Source organism: Rhyacophila brunnea, unplaced genomic scaffold, assembly GCF_057557595.1.
Source record: "Rhyacophila brunnea isolate RB1 unplaced genomic scaffold, BYU_Rbru_1.0 scaffold_19, whole genome shotgun sequence".
Taxonomy (NCBI): domain Eukaryota; kingdom Metazoa; phylum Arthropoda; class Insecta; order Trichoptera; family Rhyacophilidae; genus Rhyacophila; species Rhyacophila brunnea.
The window spans coordinates 9061288-9085127 of NW_028232848.1; the positions used below are offsets into that span (position 1 = coordinate 9061288).

General features: G+C 32.0%; 1 protein-coding gene across 7 annotated transcripts in view; it reads left to right on the forward strand.

Moving 5' to 3' along the window:
- The window catches only part of EndoA (SH3 domain containing GRB2 like, endophilin-A), a 234634-nt gene extending 211528 nt beyond the window's left edge, over nt 1-23106 (forward strand). For 3 of the 7 annotated variants that reach the window (XM_085946074.1, XM_085946073.1, XM_085946075.1), the window contains 5 exons: nt 216-319; nt 1630-2081; nt 10399-10491; nt 19747-19877; nt 20892-22277. In XM_085946074.1, coding sequence (XP_085802200.1) covers nt 216-319; nt 1630-2081; nt 10399-10491; nt 19747-19877; nt 20892-21011 — 900 coding nt within the window. In that variant the 3' untranslated portion in view covers nt 21012-22277. Of the gene's footprint in view, nt 1-215; nt 320-1629; nt 2082-10398; nt 10492-19746; nt 19878-20891 lie in introns of all 7 variants that reach the window. The other 4 variants (XM_085946077.1, XM_085946076.1, XM_085946078.1 and 1 more) reach the window with 3 other exon arrangements.
- Nucleotides 23107-23840: the final 734 nt, after the last annotated feature.

Below are 23840 nucleotides of genomic sequence, written 5' to 3' on the forward strand. Positions count from 1 at the left end.
CGTAATTTTTTAATCTCAATTCTATACGCCCATCTCTTTCCGGTTAGACAGCTCACGGTGAACTGTGATATGACAAAATTTAATGCATACTTTTTACATGTACTCATTGAGGTTGAATATGCCTAAAGGCTGAATTTCGGGTCACAAAAGGTTCATGTTACAAAACTCACTATGATTGGAATTCGGGTTTGTGAATTGGAATTTTTACATTTCAGGTGGAGCAATTGGCGCAACTGACATCATTCGCAGAAGGACTTTTGGAGTACCATCAGCAGTGCATAGAGATCCTTAACGTACTCGTCGGCAACTTGCATGAAAAGTAAGACTCTTTGGATTACAATAATTATTGCATTCTGCAGATGTTTTGTTTTTGTGGGAAAAGTAAAATCAGACAGCCGTTTAAACGGTGGATGAAATGATTGTGGTCCGTTATCTGTGAATAATAATCCTTCAAGGAAAGAATTTTGGTGATTGATGTGCTATTAAGCCGCATTTAGACCAAACGAGCGAATGTTTATTCTTTGCCCACACTAGTGAAATTCTTATGCTCGCTCAACAAAAAGCGTGAGGGAAAACGTGAGGGAGTGGGGGAAGAACAAACATTCGCTAGCTTGGTCTAGATGTTGTGCTTTTGCTAAAATGTGGTTTGTAATTCTATATGCTTTTCATTCAAATTGTTATTTCAAAGTTATTGAATACAATGACTTCTAAAAAACTCCATGAATATTCGTATTAGAGAAATCTTAGAAAATGTCTGGATTTGAGTGATATTCAACCCCACATCTTTTGCTAGCCTTGTAAAGTCATCTAGCTGTTGAGCTGTCTAGCAGTCAAATTACATTGGTAGATTCTCTGGCCAACCGCTGGCCTGATTGTGAGAAGTTACTTTTGAGTTGTTCCCGGGAGTTGTGACCGAAACGGAACAATTTATTTACAAGTACAGTATAACCTTGTTTTTACGTGGCCGGAATTCACGTTTTCCCGGCAATTGCGTGTGATTTTTTCAGTCCCGATGTATTTCAGTACATTTAATACCCGCATTTACGTTTTTCTTTCCCGCGATTTACGTCGGAAATATTCAAAATATGCTAGTTACGCGCGCTTCTGAAGAACTGTCTGATGAAGAAGAGGTTGATATTCCAACAAAAGAAGAAGCAATGAGGTTTACCGAGGGTTTAAAAACCTACTTTACAAGCTTTGCTGATATTCAAGATGACACTTTTAAATGTTTATATAGTCTTGAAAGAGAATTACATAACAAAAAAACAAAAATGCAACAAACGAATTTACATGATTTTTTCAATAAAAATTTAAATTGATTGTTGTTTTTTAATAAAACGTTATTTTTTTAGAAACATAAAATTTAAATGTTCTTTTTTTCAATAGCCCTCTTTTACATTTTCCCTCCAATTAGGCTTTTTTTTTCCAGTCCCTTAAAAAACGTAAAATAGGGGTTATACTGTATTTAAAATAACAACACAATGAGAGATGACTCTTGAGTGTTGCCACCAAGCTGATCAATAGATATTTTTTTGTTGACTTATTATTGTTAACACTGGTAACGAGCGTATATATGCGTAATCGTTTTATAGTAAATCTGAATTTTTAATGAAACATGACGTGTTGTAGGACGGACGAGGCGGCGTCCAGGCCAAAGATGGAATTCGTCCCGAAGACTCTGGCCGACCTAAACATCGACGGAATCTCCACAGACGGTTCGAACCACTTCATGATGCCTCCCCCCTCCAACTCCCTGTATCACAACAACGGTCGCCCCCCGCCTCCTTTCCCGCTCATCGGCAGCACCCACGGCTCCAGTGGCAACCTCTCCACTAACAACTCCAACGCAAACAGTCTACGGCACAGTTCTTCCAGCGGGAACCTGGCGGCCAAGCAGCCCGGCTGGGCCGTCCACCCCGGCCCGCACTCCGCCCGGATGACCGCTAGCTCTTCGTCTTTTAACGAGAGGAGAAACAATAATAATACCAACGGAGATGATCCTTTCAATTCGGCTTGGGACAGGCCGCCGGCTCGTAGGCCCGAACCGGTTAAACGCACCGTTAACTTGGACCCGTGGGCAGGTGATGATAGGCTTTATGTTTTTTTTAGTTATATAATTTTTTTTAATAATTATTTTTCTTTTTTTTTCCCGTCTTTTGTTTATCTTCAATTATTACTCACGAACATTTAAAATAGATTTACACACGTGGAAATTTGCTGTACATATGTACATACTATGTAAAATTTACATTAAGTAGGTAGTTATAAATCGTCGAAAAAAACAATATTAGTATTTCGAGAGTCTAAATATATAAAAATGAAGCAGAAAAAGATTACTAAGGCCAATAATTAACGTGGCTGTAACACAGAATCATTTGTAGCAAACTTTAGTTGTTTATGCTCTGACAGTAAAGTTGCTAAGCTTGCAGTGAGATAAATACATTTTTAATTAGTGTTATAAGTGTAAAACAATCATCATTATATTTATTTACAAAATTAAGAGAAACAGTCACACAAAATCATAAACAACGGTATGCCATATGTACATTATACCAAAACATTAAAATAGGCCGCCATCTTGTTAATAACCACTAGCTTTCAAAACGTAATACAAAAGTGAATTCCATTATTTATGTTCCCAACACTTGGCTAATCACCATTACATATGTAATTAATTACAGAATATTTGTTTGCTATACCAGTAGGCAAAGTGAAAGTGTTCGTCAATTTTTTTTTGTGTTGAATACAAGTGTGTTTTCATGATTTTAATGATTTCTCATACCATAAACGGTTGGGAATCACTGCTCTAGACGCACTCGTCAGATATACTTTTGTTTGATTATAAAACGTTTATTCAAGTATAGTGCATTTCCTCTTGTCTATACAATTTTTAATTGTTATTATTAGTTATGTAATATTTATGTATTATTTTTTTGAAGGTTTCTGTAAAACTGTTAATATATATATATTTTTTATTTCCTGCTCCGGTGATGGATCTAATGTGGAATATTACAACGTTTTTATTAGGTCGTATTCTTATTCGTTTGGTGGTTGTTTGTCCGGTACATAATCCAATCCACTATTATTGGTTGCTAGGAAATTATTAATATATACGTGCGTTACTATGGAAATTAATATGAGTGTCAAAATGTTATTTCAGTATTATTTCTTTCAAATACAATTTTTTTGATCGTTTAAGCTTGTCAAGTCAAGTTTATAATGATTCAACAGAAAATTTAAAAACGTTGTAGGTATATAAAAAGTTCTTTTTATCTTGTAATTATTTTTATTTATTTTAATTAATTATTTCTTCTCTTATATTATTATTTGCTTCCAATTCTTATTATAATTTATTTTATAAGACACTGGCTTTACACTGCTTGCTTCTATGGTATAAGGTTATTCATACAAATTTAATTTTAAAACTGTCTTCATTACGAATTGGATGAATCTGAATTTTTATTATACCGTTTTTTTAGTTGGTGTGGATGGGTACTTTCTTTATCGTATCACCGTTAAATTGTGCTATTTGTAGACAGAAGAGGGTCATCCATATATGATATCACGTCTTAACCACTCTATCGCCAAGAGTTAAAATCAAATTAACACCTATATGCCACACATTTTTAAAAAACTAAAAAAAATAGAAAAAGTTGAAATAAATATATAATGTATAGTAATACTCACATATTATGTATGGTAACATAGATTGTATTAATTTTTCATGGAAAACTACGATATATTTTTCACTCAGGGCTGTCACCCAACAATATTTATTTATTTTTTATATTATTTTTTATATTATTATATTATATATAAGTATTTTTTTCACTTTTATTATTATTGATGTATTTTTTCACTTAGAATTCAGTCTTCACTATTCAGGGTCATCACTATTCACGGTCATCATTTTCAGGGTCATCTCATCAAAAATTCTATAATAGTGTTTTTTAGATTTTTTATTTTATTTCAATAATTTTCTCATCTTCGGATTCTTGTGTCGAAAATAAAATATCATCGGCTTCTTGCTCAGGATTATTATGATCATCTTCCATTTTGAAGGGTGACAAAACACAAACACACAAATATATCTATTACACACTATCAATGTTTATAGGTAGGTACTCTATTTTAGGAATAATAAAATTCACCGAAAATTTACGAAATAATATTACAAACTTAGAAAAATTATGAAATGCACACTGAAACGCGCTCAACATGAAACAAAAATATAATATTACTTGATAAATAAGTGGCAAATATAACCATGCATCTAATATTATTCTATCGGAAATCATAATAAAACACTACTGCAATACATACATATAAAGTTTTGCCCACATGATACGATTTGAGTCTCGCGATGTCCACACAAGCCGCACTCACGGTGATTTCCGTCTGGCGCGTCTCGCCTCGCTCGAAAATGCGGCAAAGTATTGCTTCATTTGGACAGCGCATTACAAAGCTACCCATGTCACTTGTCACTTGTAACTTTTATCGGGTAAATTATTTTTAATTTTATATTATGGAAGTCGTAAAAATAAAGCTATTCACTCAACTTATGGATATGAATAATGAGGCGCCTGTCGTAAAATTATTATGGCTATTAAAAATTATAGAAACAAAAACTGCATTGTTCACAAGTGGAATAGGCGTTTCTTCATCAATTATTGCCGTTTTCGTTTCTAGACACTTTGAAAAGACTTACATAAACAAATAATAAAAATTGTCCAACAGTGATGTCATGTCATTTTACGCCGGCATATGTGTCAGCCCTAGATACAAAGATCGTATTGTCTTGATAACTACTTTGATTTATGAATATTTCTGTGTGGTGTATGGTTCATTGGGATATTCGGAGGTGTCTTTCATTTAAAAAAAATAATTAGACACGTTCATTACGATTTTAAAACAAAGCGCCCATGGGTGGGCGCGTGGCGTGTGAATGACATCACAAAGTGCCCACCGGCGGGCGCTCGGCGATAGAGTGGTTAATAGCGCCTGTACACGTGCATGGATTTACTTTACACCAATAGTGTGTATTTTAAACTATCGCGGTAATAACTGTTTATATGTAAAAGTGCTCACTGCCTCGCCAATCTCATTCTTCAAGAGTAAGCGAGGCGCAATGGTATTATTGTTTGACTCTATTTGACAGATTGTGAAAATCGGTTAACTTCAAAATGAGTCTCTGCGCGGTGAATTTCGTTTTTTTACCGGCATGTTCGGTACTATCTTACTAGGCACAGATATTACACGGTCCGATTGATTCATACATGCGATCTTGCAATTTGCACGATAGTGCATTTTTTTTGTTATGGCCGCGATAGTACATACTGTCAGCAGTATATCCATGCACGTGTAAACGGAAATAAGTGTGACGAATTTTTCTTTCGTCTTTTGACCATGTCCCATTCTAACATGATCATTTATGGGCCTCCACAGAGTGGAGGTTTGTATTAACAGATTTTTGTTATTACGAGAAATGTGTGTTAGCCACTTGTTAAACCTTTTAGATTCATACTCTGACTCAAAACACAAAATGAAAAACAATATGTGTATTTGCCAGACCTAGGACTCGAACCTGGGACCCACGGCACTATAAGTCGACGCTTAAGCAGCTCGGCCACGCGTGGGTGACGACTAGCGTCATTAAAAAATTATCGATACTTTTTCTTTCGATATGCCCTGGTGATGACACAAAATGAACAGATTATCAACTCATTTTTTCTTAGAATAAAATATTCTCTTTTAATGTCATAATAATTTGGGTGAGAGTGGGGAAAAATGTCATTTAATTTAGGAAGGGGGTTAAGGATTTTTGGCAATGCAGGGTGGGTCAAAAGTATCTAAAAATTTTTGATGTCATATATGGACGACCCTTAATCAACGTGATATCTATTTGTGTTTTAAATGAAACAGAATCTATTTTGAAAGCCTTTACATAATAATCAAAGTAGTTTATTAAAAATATTTTATTTAGTGGTATGTACGGAAGTATACTATCAAGTTATTGCATAATATATAAAATTACAACACATAAAATAAATAATAATATGATATCAAATAGCCAAGTGTAGTTGTACCCCTTTTTATTTAATTTTTTTATCATTTGAATTAATCAAACTGTGACAATCCCGGGTCCAAGAATAACTGTGTATTTTTCAAACATTCTTACAGGATCAATGTGTTTGTGTATCAATTTATAATATCGTTGTTTCTATCATATATCTTCCAACCTGATACAGATGAGCTCTGCTTTCACTCTATGGTATGTTAAACTGTGATCTCTATTGTTTTAAGTAATAAGTTCAATGCTTATCGAAACCGATCATCAGCCTTAAAATTAATTATAAAGTTTATAATATGTTGTGTCATAAAATTGTCTATTAAATTATATGCCATTTTTGTCTATGCATCTGGAGCACTGGGTAATCCTTTAACAAAATTCTCCTCTCACCTCTATTCATGTTTATTACCATAATACAAATAATATAATCCCTCATAAATAATAATTATTGCATTGTATTCCATGTTTGTTATAATGATTATCTATTATTCATCTATCTTTTAAATGTTTGACGTTTACGTCATGTGTGGTAACCCTTGTGATAAAACTTTTTTTTAGCGTGATACGTATCGCAATTCAGACTGCATTCTATCTCAAATTTAAGAAGAATATGCTACATCTCGATTTATAAAGTGTCCATTATATTTATAAATTCCAGAATATTTATACATTTGAAATGTAACCTACTAAACATTCTTATAATATGAAGAAATACATTATTGGTGTACTGTTAATACAACAATTCTAAAAATATTCTAGCAGCTGTGTTTACTGTTATCATGAAATTTATCACAATATTGCTTTAGTACTAAAAAAAAATCGTTTGATTGTCAGTAAAAAAAGTCAGATATGGTCCGCCTGCAAAGAAGGTGGAGCATGTAAAATACCTCGGTTGCTGTCTACACGAAGAATAAAGCCCAGACGATGAGATCAAAGTCAGAATTGAGATAGCAAGAAACAATTTTGAAAAAAATGAACATCTCTTCTGTAATTGAGGCATAACTCTGGACATTCGATAGAGGGCGATCATGTGCTTCTTCATAATGATCTATGAAGTCGAAACCTGGACGTTAAAAGAACAGACAGTAAGAAGACTTACCGTCGCGATGTGGCTCTAGTGACGTACTATGCAGATAATCTGGGCTGACCACATTGCCAATGAGGAGCCAATAAGAGAACATTAACTCATAACGCAGAAGAATGTAGGGTTACATTCTTATTGTACATAAAACATTTCACCGTGATCTTTCTTATCGAAAAGAGATGACTGTATACTATACGGTCTCCAATTTTATTAGATTAAATATGAACATTAAGTCGTTCAATGCGCAAATCGCACCTGGCGCGTAGTAATTAACATTATAATTAAATGTGGTCATTAAGTGGTCAGCAGTTGACGAGTTAATTCAATTTTCATAGCTGATTGTGGCAAAATTCAAGAATGAAAACCTAACCTAACCTAACAAATAATCCAGTATATCGGCTACTTTCCTGGCTGGATTCCTGTAAAGTGTAAACCGACAAGAACCGTGTTGTATTTAGACATGAATTTATGTCAGTACTATACGACCCAAAGAGGTTGGACGCCGTCCGACTTGGTTTCCACTAAGGCCAATTATCTTGAATTTAAAAAATTTGCGGCGTCTTACTGCGGGCGTGAGGATCTCTTCACATAAATTTTTGCTGTCCATATGATTAGCTTCGTTTTCTTTGTTATATATACCTTAAATTCATTTTCTTTTTCATAATTTCCATGTGCTTTTCTCTCCCTGGCACCTTGCATTAGAGTAAATTCTTTAAACTCAGTCAGAGCTAACTTTGAGCATAGCTACCTCAGTCTTGGGTATTTTCTCCCAGGGCATTCCCAGGGAAAATTGAGATAGATGCTTCACATCACCACTGTAGGGTTCCGTGATACGCTCGTTTAGGACCAAGTGTGGTGCGGGGCGGGTTTTGGTTTGGAGGGATTAACTTTAATGGTCTTTAATATGCGGCCATATATTTCCGATACAACATTTCACGGTGAAGTGTAATACGGTGAACTGCGTACGTACAAGTTTCCGGACACGGGAATATAGAGGGAGATTCTCTTGTCTACGCAACCTCATTAAGTGGCTCAATGTTCAACACGTTAGGGATCTGATTCAATTGGCCCAAGATAGAGAGGTGTACCTACTGCATGATGGTTGCCAACCTTTGATAAAAGACAGTACCAAACAAAGAAGAATAAAATAAAGAACATATACTATTTAAGTGTGCTAAATATCATGTTACATAATAGTTAACACGACTACCATAATATGATTACTGTTTTGTATTAATTATTCCGAAACGTGATAAAATATTCAGCGATCCGTGTTTTCAACTGTCAGTATAGAAATACTTGCCGAAATAAAGTAATTTCTGAACAGATTGCTTTGTATTTGATTGTTAAAAATTGTGTTTTGTGGCTTACAGACATATAATTATGTCTACAGTTTAATGATACTGATATTATTTTGACTTGAATCAGTTGTCAGTTGAAGTCGTACAAAGGTTACCAAACATGTACTATTTACTCATATCAAGTCGTTTCTTCACATGTCAGCTTTCCCCATTTATGTCCTGTAAGTAAATTACGGCATGTTCCTCCATTTTGTGGCTTTTGCCTCTCGAGATAGGGAATGCATCGATGTACGTCTATTGATGTTAATCCCTTCTGATACGTTATTTTAAACATAATCTCTCTTCATCTATGATTCTCTTCATTTCTTTTTCTTAATGTTATTATTGCTATGAATATTTGACTTTCAATACAGTAATTAATTTCTCGTACTCAAAAATGATTTATTTCGCACTTTTTATAATTATGCAAAACCCCAGAGGAAAAGTCACAAACCAAAATTTTTGATCATGCTGAACATAGTGAAATATTAAATTGTTTAGAAATAACCATTTATAACAGTACTTTAATCTTGGGTACTCAATATTCATTGAATAATTTTAGCTTCAATCTATTCTCAAATAACTACTGCTACACACTGACCACATTTTGCAGTCATGTTGGCTACAAAATGCGGTAGAAAGTGTTGTTCCTATACATGCCCTCGCATCGAGCTAACACCTTTGGGTGTGTTCAGAGAGGATTGTATGGCAATCATAGTTTGCCTAGACATGACTGCATTTTGCGGATCTTACCAACTGCAAAATGCAATCTGCGTGAGAATGTGTAATTAGAAAACAAAATTATCAATCTGGTTTTTTTTTTTTTATAATAATCATTGGTTAAAAGCTGGTCATATTTTAAAGCCGATTTTGTCTATCAAACATATATTTTTAACTGTGATAATATAATAGATAATAATCTATTTAAAAAAAAATCTCATTTCCTTATAATCTAATACAAAAATAATTTTGTATTCCAGTGTGATTGCCTTTGGTAATACTAGTTACGCCTTTGAGCATCTTAAGGCTCTATGCTGGAAAGCGACATCTATATACATAGGTTACTAAAACTAATCTCAACCGAAAAGCGCAAAATCCTAATGAGTTAAAATTTGAATTTGATTTTCATCAAATACCTTTAGTCAATAAAACAGTAGAACTTTGATTATCTGCACTAAGACTAGCCGAAAAAACAAAGGCAAAAGTTTTATGTCACAATTTTACGAAAATGTAATATTATTTCTACTGTGTGTATTTATATACTATGAAAATATTTTGATGCAAACTGTCTTAAGTCAATTTAAATGGTTGATAGTATTGCAAGCTTAAAATAGTTCAGTACATAAAAAAAAAATTTATACCATGTTCAATCCTAAGAAGATCATATTATGGACCTCCACTACGTGAAGGTTGTGTCAACAGATTATTGTTTTTTTACAAGAAATGGATGTTAGCCACTTGCTCAACCTACCAGGTTTATACTCTGGGTCCAAGCACAAATTGAAAAACAATATGCGAATTTTGCCAGACCCAGGATTCAAACCGGAGTCCTCTACATTATAAGCCGACGTAACTGCTCGGCTATCATGGGCGTAAAGAATTTAATCATGTTTAGATAACTAATTAATACAAAGCAAATACGAAAAAATTTTTAATCTGAAAACTGTGATCTCAGCTGTAACAACATCACACCATTCAATTATACTTTTTTTTGATGATCAAAATGAAATCTGGATTATCAAAGTTCTGTTTTTTTTTATATTAATTATATTTAAAAATTGTTTTGGTAAGAGTGTCCAATATTAAAGTATTTTTTATAGATGCATCTATTGGTAAAAAAATAAAATAAGGGCATACATATATATGTTGTGACGGTGGGTCTGTGTTGTGTTGTGGGCGTGTAGGGGGCTCAGACGGAGGCTCTCCGGTTCACAAACCCAACAATCTGGAACTGTTTCCCGGAGGAAACAATCAGAACACGCAGCGCTCCAACAATGGTAATGTTGCCAACAAACGCTTTGCAACACGCTGCATTATAAATAATATTGTGTATTATATTAGCTAGAACAAGATGGTATCTCATTGTAGAGGATTAAGGGAATCGATTTATTATTGCAGATTTTATGTTATGTCATATGGTACAATGAAAATATATGAGACGGTAGCGTAAATATTGTTTAAATCAAAGATGTTGCAGAAAAAAACCTTTTTTTATGATAAAGGAGTCTTTATATAATTAAAGTGAAGCTGGTATTAGTGCGAAGGGTCGATATTAATCAATTATGTAATGTTTAAATTCGTAAAGATAAATATAAGAATTTCTTATAGATACATAATATATAATTTACAACTATTTTATAACTATTTCTTTTATTCAACGAATAATTCTCAAGATTTAAGCATGTACCATTCTGATTATTGAACATACATAATTTTGAAAAACACTTTCTGAGAAAATATATTATAACCAATACAAAAAATCTTTTTGAAAAAAGTAAGCCAACCCCGGCAGGGACTCAGAATTAAGAAATAGTTAATTATAAATTATTAGCAAGTTCAAGTAAGTTACATCATAAAAAAATATTGGAGAAATCCATGACGTCGGTCAATAGTTAAAATTTGTCGCAATTAGTACGTCGCTTTGTAGCATAGAGGTAAATGCAACGGACGGGGTGTAAACCCAGGAGATGCAGGATTCGATTCATGCCGGGGGGTGGCTTACTTTTTTCAAAAAGATTTTTTCTAGGTATTATCTACAATGTCATTACCTACCACGGAAAGTGAGAATTGGTATTATTATTCCATCCATAAGTTGTGAAATTACAATGTAAGAAATTAGTGAGACCTTTAAATACTATGAAATTATTGGGTCTATAATTGTAACTAATATTTATGTATGAATATAAAAATAACCTTCCCATTATGTCTTGGCTACAGATGTCATAACGGTAATCTGAGGAACTAAAGTTCTCCGCGCACTTTCAGGTTTCTAATCATTTTATAAAGATTGGTTATCCATTCACTTAACCTATAATGAACTGGAATACTGGTGTTCCAGTAGTGTATTAATTTCAGATTGCCAAATAGAGGAAATTGTCTTTTTATGTAGCTACGTAAAGTACTTACCCAAAAACAAACTGTTTATTTTTATAATCTAATAGTGTAATAACCGAAATAGCTATAAGTAATAGTAAAAAGGAATTCTATAAAGTAAATGCTATTTCAACTAATTAGGTGCCTTCTAATTATTTATGTTTGTAAATGTATAGGTAAAATGCATATTACAATATTTCTACTCCAAGCTAGGGCGGGGCGGGGCATATCTGTTTTTTAACAGATTAATTTTGCAAACGTTGGTTGTTATTTCGTCTACCGTGTTTCATATATTTTCATTGTACACATTAACATGAATCTGCTAAATTATAATATTACATAGTTATATAAAAAAAACCCTTCAGTAGTTTTAGAGAATTGTGAATATTAGTTTAGGCACGTTACATCATTATTACATTTTATTGAGATATAAAGATGTCATTTTCTTCACCAAATTAATATCATGAAATGCTTCATTCTTCTTGCATTCATGTTAATTTTATAATTTAAAAAACCTTGAAGGTCAACTACAATATGTACTAGGGACATCTAGTGATGGAATTACAAAGCAAGCTATGAAATACAATTTACTGTGAAGGTGTTTCATTTAATACAAACATAAATTTACATTAAAAAATACTGCTGAGTAATGAGTGTTTGTTAGATCCGTTTGATTGAGTTTTTTCTCAATTAAATAGAAAAAATTTTGAATTTAAGAAAACATGATTTTTTTTAAGATCATATGAATACGTGTATTAATTAAGGCGCTAAGTACCAAAAACAAAAAAACTGACATTTTTATAGAAAAGTGTTCTACATACTAACGCCAATAACTTCAACTATGGTCTAAGTGCCTCAAGCAAGTCAAAAAAATACAGCAAAATAATTAAACCTGTCGACGTTGTAAGTCCGTTGGCCTGTTTTATTTATAATGGTGTAAATAGCACTACAGTGGTCAACCTCATTCAATATAAAATGGCTGACGATGGTGTGTTGACACTTGCGAGTTCTTAATAGCTAAAATTATATAAGCTGCCGTGATTGCTTCACACTGTAAAACCACATTTTTCAAAAGGTCTGCTTCATGAAATTTTACTGCAACGACTCAGTATTTTGTAACTACAGGCAATACTACTTTTTGGTACTTCGAGCCTTAATTAATACACGTATTCATATCATGGGCCTCCACAGAGTGGAAGTTTGTTTTGACAGATTGTTGTTTTTACGAGAAATGGATGTCAGCCACTTGCTCAACCTGTTAGGTCCATACTCTGACTCGAATACAAATTGAAAAACAATATGTATACTTGCCAGACCCAGGTTCGAACCTGGGACCCACAACGTTATAGACCGACGCTTCAGCCGCGCGGCCATCGTTTTTTACGAAATTAAAATGGTTTTATTCTAAATTGTAAATATTTATGTCAAATTAAACTTTTGCAACAGTATTTTTTTAATCCTCAATAAAGGAAATAATCATTCCAATTGGTTTGAAGCGTATTATATCAACGTGTTCTTTTACCTTTTCAAGAATGTTTCATTTCTTTTAAATTGATAATGTTTTTCTTCACTGAGACTTTTTGAACGGGTGTAAAAAACAATAACAAAAATCTTTCACACTGTGTAACCTTAGTCATGGGCACTGCAGAGATGTCTATAAATAAAACCACAGAATTGCTTCTGAAATTTATTTCAATGATTACAATGCATTGAATTGAATGTGTATTCCGGGCAAGTGAAATCGGTTATATGTAACTTGTACATAAAACATTTCACCGTGGTACAGTTCGCCGCGAGCTTTCTTATCTGAAAGAGATGACTGTGTACTATACGGTCTCTAATTTTATTAGATTCAATATGGGTATTAATTCAATTTTCATAGCTGAATTTGGCAAAATTCATGAATTCAAGAATGAAAACCTAACGTAACCTATCAAATAATTCAGTATATTGGTTATTTTCAAAATTTGATTGCTGTTGGCTTCCTGTAAAGTGTAAACTGACAAGAACCGTGTTTTATTTAGACATGAATTTTATGTCAGTACTGTACGGTCTTTAATATACGGCCATATATTTCCGATACAACATTTTACGGTGAAGTATGATACGGCGAAGAATAAAAAAAAATTATAATTCAATTTTCAATAAAATTATCTCAAATAATTTAATTTAATAATGCCCCATCCCCTGGGCACCATTCTAAAAACAATTAAATTGCTTGTTTCACAATGAAATCCACTCCGTCAAGTAGGTAATCTTTGAGTAAATTGTATTCAATCGTTATTTGTCTCATAGTTCTGTTAATAGATGTCTCTAGTGTATATTAAACTTCACCTGATATAATATCATAATGTTCCTGCATTATATTAAAATATTTCTCAATACATTTTAAAATTTAGTGTCAAAACAATATCTCTAGTTAGCAGCGATGAATTAGTCCATAGTACAAAGTAATATCACAATTTTTTCATTACCCTACACATATATAATATATAATTGATAACGAAAACATTTATTCTAGTTTTATACCTGAGCCAAATTGTAATGTTAGGTTTAAATAGTTAGAGATGCACTCTTGATTGATTTTAGAAAAATAGAACACTATTAATTTGACCATAGATTTTCGAAGTTTAAACATTCCATTTTATTACTATGTAAACACAGAAAAGCTCACTTTCTCTATTTTCATCCTATGTAGGTAACCTTTAGTTCTCTATTCTATTATCTGTTAGTAATTAATTTATTAGTTGTTGCATGATATCATAATACAGTAAAACCCCATTAATACGAACATGGATAATTCGAAATATTTTAAAGTTTTACCTTTTTTTTGCCATTCATTTTGTATTTCGTAATTCGAATTTTTCTTTCTTTTTTTAGTCCATTCGATTTCGAATTAACGATGTTTTACTGTATATTTTTAGAAATTTTTACTCTTTATGCTGTTAGGTTAGGTATATCATTTTCTGTCATTCATTATTTCTGTTCTGACGCAAGTTTGTATTTGTTTATTATTGAGTCTGTTTACTAAAATACCCCCAATAGCTTGTACTTTACAAACACTGTTGCTTTCGTCCACGGATTGTTCGAAATAACATTTTATGGACGTAAAAGATAGTATGTATACTGTATTATTGAAAAGCATCTATAGTATTTTATTATTTCTAGATGCTCTCATTGTGAATGAGATAGAACATTCGTATCGGCAAGTGACATGCTATAAAAATTGACTATAGTCGCTTAATGATTAATAATATGCCACCAACGCAAATACATAATTAATGAAGCCGATGGTTTCAAAGTCGGTAATCTACATTTTTATTTTATTCAATATATTTCTTGATTCTTATTCTGTAAGTACTTTTCCATCGTATGAATGGAACAGAATTGCAAAGTCGTTTATATTCATCAGTCGCCATGTTTTATATTTTATGACTAACTTTAAATATGATTTTTTATCAATTTTAATGACGTCAAGGGCAATTTATTTCACTATTCGCGTTTCTAATTGTTTACGATGTTTGCAAAAAGAAAATATTTTATTTGTAGTCGTAAATGTGGTTGATAGTTTTTTGCGATTATCTCAAAATAACTGTATGATGGTTACCGACTTTGAAACTTGCAGATAAATCATGATGCCAATAATTAATTTAGCACATGATATCAAATCTTCTAATAGGTATGCGTATCACGGAAAACTTTTGACTTGATACATGTGTTGCTATTAATTATAAATTTCATTAAAAACCGATTACTATAGTGCGAAAACATCTTCTTGGCTACCTGTTAAAACTGTGAACTAACATGCTCCTCCCATTTTTAACCGCACTTCCATTATAAACTAACAAGCTCCTCCCATTTAGTCACCAAAAGCGCTTCCTTATGTAGCCAAGAAGATGTTTTCGCACAGTAGTATCAAATTGTTTTAGTTATTTATGTACTAAAATGACAATAAAGTATTTTGAATTGTTTTATAAAAAGTTGCTACAATCTAGCATCAGAACAGATGATAATATGATGACAATAAAGTATTTTGAATTGTTTTATAAACAGTTGCTACAATCTAGTATCAGAACAGATGATAATATGATGACAATAAAGTATTTTGAATCTAGATTATTTCAAATTGATTTATAAAAAGTTGCTACAATCTAGCATCAGAACAGATGATATGATAACATTGTATCTATTTGATAATACCTAATACATTTTCTCTGACTAGACCTATAAGTTTATAGTTTTTTTTTGTTATGTAGGTACTTTTAAATAATTGTTTTCTTTCTCTCTGTGTGTGTGTTATTGTTTAACTTTGCTTATTTCTTCTACAATGATTTTTTGTTGACCAGTTGTTGTAGCTTATAAAAGTGACGAAGGGTGGAGGTAGGCTGTTAAAATCTGACATAAATAGTGCACGCTACACTTTGTCAGTCATAGGTACTTATTTGTTTTTGTTGAATTAAGAATACATATTACAGATAGTGTTGGTTAGTTTTTTTCAATTCATTAAGCCCTACGTAAACCATCAAACCATAATAGATACAAAATATTCTGTCTATCTATAAATATTTTAAATTATCTACAATTTAATGGCATCATTTTAGATATTTTATAGATAAATGAATATTTTTACGATCCTAATAAGATCATATGGGCCTCCACAGAATGGAGGTTTTGTATTAACAGATTTTGTTTTTACGAGAAATGGATGTTAGCCACTTGCTCAACCTATTAGGTACATACTCTGACTCACACAAATTAAAAAAACAATATGTGTACTTGCCAGACACAGGATACAAACCTGGGACCCTTGCCATTGTGGGCGTCAGCATGGTTAACCCAAGGGTTAATTAAATTTAAAAACTAACCAATGCTATCTGCAATTTGTAGTTTTAGTTCAATGAAAACAAATATGAATAACTGACAAAGTTTAGCGTGTACTATTTATGTTGGATCCAGCCTATCTCCACCCTTTGCCACCGGCTTATAATAATATTAATAGTGACAAATTTGTATGTACTTTTTTATGTAATCAAACATTTTCTTTTCTACTCATGTGTGTTGTTTTGTGATTTTAAATTAAATATAATTGCTACATTCGAATCTTTGAAAGATGAGACAAAAGAATCGTTTTTTTCTCTTTCATTGAGTGACAGATGTTATAACATATAATTGGACCCGAGAGGAAAAGTGAACTGTTGTAAAATTGCAATTTTTTAAGTTAAAGTAAAAAAACTAAACACCCTTTTTTATTTTTGTCTGCCATTCGTTAATCTATCATTGAATATTAATAGTTAGTATGGCACATTAACAAAAAATATATTTTAATTGAAAAAGTTGCAATTTTTAGTTAATTGAGATTACTTTTGAAGTTCATATACCAATTAGAATTTAAAAGCACCCTGCAACTAAAGTTCAATAAACACATTCTCATTATTATTTTACACATTGAATTATGACAAAGATTTGATATTTGTATCCGTGAAAAAAAAATGTTATACCAGTCTGTCTTATTTATTCAGTTTTAGTTTCAAACAGTTATCAAACGCTGGCTGATTCTACTGTACGTCTTTACTCTTGTGTGCCTGTTTTATCTGCTTATTTTTTATTTCTTTGACATACAATTATTTTATTAGATAAGGGCTCTATATTTCTTGCTATTGTATGATTTTTATCATCTTGAAATTAAATAGAAATACGTTGTCTAGCTTCATCTAGATTTTGAGAGATCCATACTTTCTCTCTCTCTCTCTATTGAGTAATAATTATTATAGTTACACAAGAGATATCATTTTACAAAATTTATTCATAGTTTTAGTATTGCTATTTAGTATTGCTGTAGCTATTGCTGTAAGAAAATCATTATTTTTCTTATAACATAACTCAACTAACAAACTGTTTGTCTTTATATGTATTAATGTATTTGGGTTAGTTGCATCAATGAGCATATTTTACAATTGAGAATTGACAATCGGCCTACACCTAAATACAAAATTATTACTCTACTGGTAACAAGCTGTTTATTTGTTACATTATGTTAAATGCAACGTTCAAATTGTGTTTTAAAATATTTAATTAGTCAGGCTATTTTACTTTCGAAAAGTTAGTTTATGCCAGTTTTCAATTTATTAAACGGGCATTTTAAATTTAGAATTCAGATATAACTAAAAAATGAAAAGTTGTGACTTGGGCCGATTGTCCGTTGAGGTCCTCGATTTATTTGCCTTGAAATTGAAACGTTTCTTACAGATAACCAACTAACACGTTTGCTTGAAACTCACCCCGCAAGGATAATAATTCATTCTTGCTAGCTTTCTAACAAATTGTTTTGTAGTGTCTTTTGAATGAAATAAATCATTCGATTTTTGTAATATTTCGATTAAAAAGTATTTGCATGAGTATTGAATGATTAAATTCTTGTCTTGAGATAGTTTAGCATGATACATCACAAAAAATATTTGTTTAAACATTTTCTTTCTCTGTCAATGAAAAATAGCAAAATAGAAGATGTATGTCCCTTATATTGATTTTGAAAATGCTTTATTTTAGTAATGAGCCATGCTAAATATCCCTAAAGTAAACACAACGTGAAGTCTTGAAATAAATACGGACCCAAATCATCAAATTTATTATTTTGAGGAAAACCTTATTAAGATTTTTAATTTCTACCTATTTACATGATATTTTTTGTTTCAAATTTAAAAAATAATAAAAAACACCCATGTAGAGGCTTGCAACAGTAAAGTATAGTTGATTTATCTTAAAATCATAAAAGTATCCCATCCTGTTGGAGCCATTTTTCATAATATTATAGTCTTGTAAGAATACACATAAGCCTTTATTAATGAAAACAGTACATTCATGATTTGTGCCTTTATTGACAGTAATTACGTTAGCTTTTAAAATAAAACCCTATACTTAAGACAGTTGTGAATATTGTGACGTTTGGGCCTTTATTTAATTCAACTCCTCATGATATAGGTAATATTATGTTACTGTTTTTGTATAAATAGCACCAATTGCATGTCGTTTTTAGTATGTTTGAAGGAACAAACGAATCACCCAATTTTTAATTAATGTTTTATGCTTACTTTAATTAATTAAATCTCTGCCTTTACTCACATCTAAGCACAGGGAGTATTATGTATTTAATGCACATATTGAAGCGGCGAAGGGTGGAGGTAGGCTGTTGAGAACTGAAATAAAAAGTGCACATTAAACTTTTGGTTGGTTTGTTGGATGGTTAGTTTTTTAAAATTCAATAAACTCTGCCTAACCAAACCATAATCGATAAAAAATATTCTTCATGTATGATTTAATGGCAAAATTTTAGAAATTGTTTTGATGAATGAATATTTTTTGATTATTATTGAATTTTAAAAACCAACCAACGCTATCTGCAATCCTTAGTCTTAGTTTTATGAAAACAAATACGTATGACTGACAAAGTTTGGTGTGCACTATTTATGTCGAATCTTAACAGCCTACCTCCGCCCTTTGCTACTGACATATTGTGTACAATTTTGTTACCTGTCAATTACAAAACTACAGATATGACCATTTAAAAACTCATTCTTTTCATAATATATATATATTTATATAAGAGATTTTGATTTAAAAAAAAATATGTTTGTAACAGTGGAATCTCAATTCATTGTTATTCGATCTGTTGTTTTACTGCATGTATTGTTCATTTGGTCAAGTCTGAAAAAATCTCCATACATAATTACCAAAAAAATATTACATTGATTCTATCCGCCCTCCATTCGTCATTTTCCCGCAATGATCGTTTACAATTTTATCTGGTTTGCTCTAAATAAACCGATTCTTTCTCCCCCCCCCCACAGAAAATTCAGCTGTCACTGACTACTCACGTTCTTACAACCCGAATTGTCTCTGGACACCCGTATTGTAAATAGCATATTGATTGATATCTTATGATCTTGTGGATTCTTGACGGCATCCATACTAAACTCCACAAATTTGAATTTTTATTTGCGTCATTCAAAAACAATACATCAAGAATCCATTGTATATATATATTTTTTTTAATCTCAAAATTCTATGTTTGTCGGATACCTCTTATTACCCTGTGCTTAGTTCCGCAGTCGAGTACTCGATATAGCTATGCATATAAATTAAATATGATTTGGTTGATGCAGCGTCACCCCTGCCGTCTCCGATGAAGTCTCCAGCGCGGACTCCCATGGTGCCGCCCACACCCAACAAGGGGCCTTGCTGCACTGCCCTCTATGACTTTGATCCTGAAAACCCCGGAGAACTCGGCTTTAAAGTAACTATGGATGTTTCAAATTATTGCTAACTCGTTTTAGTCCAATGTTGTTATAATTATTATTTTAGCCACTATGACTTAAGTGATGGACTCTAGGAGTAGAACCAAAATCATCTTTTACGTGACTTGTATACTCTGTGCACCTGTTAACCTTTAACTGCCCATTCAACGGTAGCAACAATTGTAGCGCAGTGCAATTAATTATGATTGTTAGACTGTGCTGGTTAGATTGTGTGCACCATATAAACAACACTGATCCGGAAAGGAACGTAATCTCAAGCAATCCGAAAAACAGCTGTTACCATAGATAACTCAAATATCGTAGAATTAACAAAAATAAACGATGTTTTGAAACCATTATAATTGAATTTTACGACGTTAACGCCAGATCAAGATGGTATTTGACGCTTACAGAGTTTAAATCTTGATCGAATTTCATATGCTATTATCTTTGTTTGACAATGTATGTTTTCCAACTTATGTATGGTATAAATTACAGTTGACAATAGCAACTATAATAATAATCACATTATCTACCAAATTTCTGCACACAAGAAGAAATCGTATTTTCATGTCCTGATTTTGTCTAATAAATATTATTTGTGTGTGTTTTCTTGGACTGTGTTATTAGTCGTCACATTAGGATTTTACCTGGAAACAATTCTCTTAAAGGAGGGACTTTGCATATGCATAGTGCTAGTACCCAGTAAAAATATACCAAAAATCAACACATGTACATGCTGTTCTACGGCCGCCATCTTGGAAAATTGTAGACGATTTTCAGCTTTTCAGCGATATCTCATTGACGGTTGAAAACATCAAAACATATTTCAAATAGGAATTGAAAGAAAATTAAAACATACACATTATTAATGATAAGAATTATTTTTAAAGGGTTATTTTGACCTAATATGACTTGAGTATATTTCAAAATTGTGTAAAAGAAAACATGCAAAAAGAGAATCATGTCTAACTCCTTCTAGTGTTTGTGTCTAATTTTATTGCTCTTTTCAGGAAAATGACGTCATCACCTTGGTGAATAAGGTGGACGACAATTGGTACGAGGGCACCGTGAACGGCCGCACTGGCTACTTCCCCGTCTCATATGTTCAGGTCACCGTGCCCCTGCCCTAAGCTGCTCCCAAGCCGATGGTTGCCACCGCTGCTCATTAAACTCAACAGACAACACTTAATGTTATCGTACTAATTGTTCATCTCACCCCGATGGCTGACATCCGTATGTAAATCATAGACAAACTAAACCGACAGACAAACATCTGTGCAGCTGATTAATTGTTTTTGTTGAACTCTCTTCGATTAGCATGTCTGAAGCCATTACGTTTGCTGATAATTTAGTATTAACGCGTCGATATTTACTTTAAATTGTTTTGTGATTATACCTATCTCTATTGAGAGGAATGATATTGAGGAAAACCTTCTTGTATAGAGACAGTAAAAAAAACTCTGGGAATACTGCACTAATTGTTAATACAAACTCTCAGGATTATCTGGTTAGTTGTCTTATTCTTCCATACAAAAATTGCACTTACGTCAAACTGGACTTTTGCGTAAGCGATTTTTATAGGAAAGAGAAAGAAGATTCAACATCGTTGGTTGAAATAGTACAGCATGTCCACTGGTAGCTTTTATCGATTCATTCATGTCTGTTCCTTATTCGGAGCATATGGACCCCTTCAAAAATCGCTTGCCAGTCTTATGTCTTCCCAACTCACGCCAGCGTCCTGTAGTACTGTCGTATACACCCTGTGAATTGTATTTCAGGACGCTGGAATCCGGTTAGCTTAAAAAAAGGCAGGTCAGATTGAGAGATTCTCTTGAGACATCTGTAGTACGTGGCCGAGCCATGTCCAATGTCGCTTCTTCACTTTCAATGTGATATGCTTACTCTTGAACACATACCACGGCACATTCAATATCCGTTGTAAGCATCTATTCTCAAAGCTGAAGTGACTTTAATTAGAGACAAAACCACATTTAATTTATTCATATTATATAATTATTAACTTTGCACTGTGTATATTTCCAGAGTATATTGGCTATTTCAATACAATAATATACAGTAATGTTTTCCTCATTATGCGTATAGACAGAATAATATTTAAATACATACAGAAAATTAAATATTACGAAATGTTGCCATGTCTAGGAATATAATGACCATACATTCTTACGTTATAAGTTGTAATAATTAATACGGACTGTGCTTCTCAGTTATTAAACCATCAAATATAATGACTAAATTATTTGTAATGTTTGCTGTTTAAATCTATTCCATGTTGACATTATATTATTATTAACAATTGTCAAATATGTATTTATTTGCGTTTATTACCCTTAAAGGTTAATAATTTGAATAAATATTTTATGTTACGATGTTGGAAAAAATGTTTAATGAATTCTTCTTTTTTTTGCGATGAAAATTTTACTTTTACATATTTTTATTGATTCGGTGTTCACCTTTTGGTACCTATTCTGTTTTATCAAAACAATAATTGATTATTGAGGTGCTGAGGATTAAATGAATGCAAGTAAAAATTGTATTTTTACATCTATTTATTATTTACTATTAGTAATTATTCAAACATGTTTGTATGAAAAGTTATAAGTATTTTTTTTCCTAACAGTGATTTACACTCCATGAACTTCCGTGTATAAAGTGTTAGTAATTTAAATGGATTAACTTGGCGTATGGAAATAATCGATCATTTTGCAAATTAGATTTAAAACAGTTACAGTAAAACATCATTGATACGAACACGGATTCGAAAATTCGCTGTAAATCGAAATATTATATATAGCAATTACCACTAATTTTGATGAATGAACCATAATTAATCTGAAAAAAATTGTATCGGAAATGGAAACAGTGTTACTAAATTTGCAAAGAAAAACAGTTTTACTTACTGTTTTTTGCCATACATTTTTTGTATTTCGTAATTCGAATTTTTTTTCGAATTTCGAATTAATGTGGTTTTACTATATCGAGGGTATACTGACAGAAAGCATTAACTCATTAAAACAAGTTCTGAGATAATCACAAAATATTTTTTTTTTCAAAGCGTTCTCCCACGTAGATTTTTTTATGATGTAAAAACATTTTTTCTACATTATAAAGACTAACCTTTATGGCAAACACAATATACGACATGTTACAAGTCCTGTATTTTGTATACACAAAACGCATTAGGTCATTATCATACTTTCTATCAGAATAAAAAATAACAATATGATTTAATAATGTTTCTATTTTCTCACCATTATATCCTATGCCTTTGTGTGTTTTACCAGAACGTAGAGCGTAAAATTGTGTACATTTTGGCATTTAAAACAGAAAAACAGCAAACACTGAAATAATGTGTTCTGTCAGTATACCCTCGATATGTACATAGAATTTACAATTGCATATTATTTAATTCAATTTGGTCACCAGTGGACTTGCAGTCCTTCAATTCTCAGCACCTCAATTAAATTATTAAAAATGTCTGGATTACATATTACTTTTTTAATTTGACAACTTCATACAGTCACAGGTTGTTTGGTGTAATAACAAATAATGTGGTTCATTTGCTGCTAATTAACTGTATAATATCGTGATATCACAATAATGTCACGTTATGTATATTTATAATACAAGTATAAGTGGTATAAAAATTCACTTAAGCCTGAGGTACACTGGGTTATTGGAAGAATATTTTTTTTTCTGTCAAGGTAAAAATTAAATTTTGTTATTGTTCACCTTTCTTATATATAGCGGTGAATATGGTATTTACGTAACTTATAACGTTATATATATTTAGATTCACTTGCGTTTACTTTAAGATATTTTTTTTACTTTAATTGAAAAAGTTGCTTTTTTCGAATAACCTAGTTAACCTCTCGTGTCCAGATATTAATATAATACAACGTCATATAACTTTTTTTTTCAATTTAAATAACCATTAA